General features: G+C 49.5%; 1 protein-coding gene across 1 annotated transcript; it reads right to left on the reverse strand.

Annotated features, from left to right (window-relative positions):
- Window positions 1-329: 329 nt before the first annotated feature.
- LOC308369964 (claudin-4-like) lies at window positions 330-944 on the reverse strand (the record flags this gene model as incomplete). Its single annotated transcript, XM_080844525.1, has 1 exon — window positions 330-944. The coding sequence occupies one exon, from the start codon at window positions 942-944 to the stop codon at window positions 330-332; it is 615 nt and encodes a 204-aa protein (XP_080700651.1).
- Between the last annotated feature and the right edge of the window lie 1755 nt (window positions 945-2699).

Raw genomic sequence — 2699 nt, forward strand, 5'->3', positions numbered from 1 at the left:
TTTTTAAACAGTCAGAATTCAGAATATACACTGCATCACACATACAAAAATAGAAACAGATGTAATGATAGAAGGATCATTAAACATGTTATACAAATCTGGCTGGGCAGGTATTCCCTGATGCCTGTGAGTGCACACCCAGGTAAAGACACTCACAAAGGACTGCTGCTCCCACCCTGCCCCCCGCCCCCCCCCCCCCCCCCATGGATTTCACTCCATTCAATTCACTGCTTCACTGCAAAAAAAAAATTCAATGTTTTTTTTTTTTTTAACAAAGGCCAGTGTTTTTCTTTAAGCTTGTTTTCCTCCTCTCTCCTATCTTCTCTCTTCTACAGTGCTCTCCTCTTCTCTCTCAGACGTAGTCCTTGGGGCCGGAGGGGCGAGTACTTATCCTCCTTGGGGCAGTTGGCGCAGAGCAGGCCTCCCCCGATGAGAAGCAGCGCGGAGGCGCCCCAGCCGATGTAGAGGGGAGCCCCCAGCTCCCGCTTCTGCGCGCTCATCACCAAGGGGTTGCTCCAGTCCCGGATGATGGTGTTGGCCGTCCAGCAGACGGGGATGAGGCAGAGGACGCCAGCGATGATGAAGACCACGCCTGACGCCACCCCGACCTTCGCCTTGGCGCTCTCGTCCTCCACGCAGTTGGTGCACTTGCCCCCGGCCACTGCCAGCAGGATGCCCACAATGCCCACCAGGACGGAGATGATGGTGAGGGGACGTGCCACCAGTAGGTGCTGAGGAAGGGCCAGCACGGAGTCATACACCATACACTGCATCTGGCCCGTGCTCTGCAACACGCAGTTCATCCAGAGGCCCTCCCAGCTCACCATGTTGCCGCCGATGAACACCGTCACATCCCACATGGGCAGCGCGCACGCCACGATCACCCCGATCCACCCCAGGATGCCCAGGGCCGTGCCCCCAATCTGAAGTCCTGCTGATACCATGTTCTCTGGCGGGTTCTCTGGTGGTTCTGTGATGTTCTCTGGCGGGTTCTCTGGCGGTTCTGTGATGTTCTCTGGCGGGTTCTCTGGCGGTTCTGTGATGTTCTCTGGCGGTTCTGTGATGTTCTCTGGCGGTTCTGTGATGTTCTCTGGTGGTTCTGTGATGTTCTCTGGCGGGTTCTCTGGCTGTTCTGTGATGTTCTCTGGCGGGTTCTCTGGCGGTTCTGTGATGTTCTCTGGCGGTTCTGTGATGTTCCTCTGGCGGGTCTCTGGTGGTTCTCTGTAGGTCCTCTCTTGCCTGTGTCTGGAGCTGTCCTCTATGCCGTGTGTCTCTGGGGAGGGTGCTGTGCCGGTGCTTTTCTTCTCTCTCTCTCTCTCTCTCTCCCTCTCTCTTACTCTCTCTCTCTCTCTCTCACTCTCTCGCTCTTGCTCTCATCACTGGGGTAGACTTAGACAGCCGCCGCCCCCTCATGAGTCATGGGTGGTTTAGCAGCCCAGCCACTGGTTGACTTCCATGGCAACCAGGCTTAACTTCCATGGCAACCAGGCTCAACTCAATTCGGACAACTGAAGTATTCAGATCACCTTAGCTTAAAAGTGGAAACACATTATGTTTGTAACGGATTGACAAATATTTGAATGCAAATTAGAATGTATATTTTGCCTTGAAATGTAAATGTCACATGTGCGTGGCTGTGTGTTTGTGAGAGAGGGTTTAGTGTGTGTGTGTGTGTGGGGGGGGGGTCTTTGGGTGGGTTGGTAGAACCATAGGTTCATGTGTTTTTTAAACATGCCTTTAATATTCCCCAACAAAGCCTGAGGTCCCTAGGGCACCACACCCCCGGTGGCGTCACCCCTTGACATTAACATCATGACATCACAAGTTAAACAGACCAAAGGAAAGATGAATGCAGAATGAAGAAACATTTTGAGAAAAATTAGGATTTTATTTTGAGCATTTTTAACTGCTGTGTTTTTATATAATGGAAGAACACAATTAGCACAAACTCAGTGTCGTGTCCCTTATTGTTTTATTATGGGATGCAACTTTTTTGTTATTATTATTATTATTATTTTATTCATGTATTACTATAAGGGTTGGGTGGTAAGCCTAGTTAGCCCACAGGTGATCTGGGGACATGGGTGAAACAATGAATTCTTAAAGCCAGTATGTCTGCTGTCTTGCACGCATCTAGCACCTATAAGATCTTGTGTCTTCCCTGAGATAGACACTGAGTAGTGGTACAGTTTTAGAATGTACATTAAGAGTACTCCACCTGCCTTGTGCCATGAACTGTAAACAGGATAGCAGTCAAGGTAAAGGATTATTGTTTAGCCTTTCTGTGTTTTGGGTCAACTGTTCTGGTTTAGCATTGCTGTGACATGACCATTGTTACATAATAAATAGTAATTTTCCCCACAATCTTTATCTCTTAGAACCCATGGTTGTGGCACATTGAGGCTTTCTGGAAATGCACCAGCTGATCCGCTGATGTGCTGAAATACTAAACTAACACTCTCAGCCTGTGGGTCAGATCAGCTGGCTCAGGCCATGTGAGCAGTGCAAACATAAAAGTACTTTCACTTCCCACCGCTAACCACCTCTGAGAATAAAGAACTTCCAGCACACAACCTGAATCAGTGCCAGCGCTTTTGAGTTTCGTGTTCGCGTCTGATTCTGACCACCGAAAGCCACTACCCCCAATCGCTTAGGCCAAGAGGAAGATAAACACAAGCGTCTGCAGCCAGCCATCATGT

This window comes from Sprattus sprattus (assembly GCF_963457725.1).
Source record: "Sprattus sprattus genome assembly, chromosome: 9".
Lineage (NCBI taxonomy): Eukaryota > Metazoa > Chordata > Actinopteri > Clupeiformes > Clupeidae > Sprattus > Sprattus sprattus.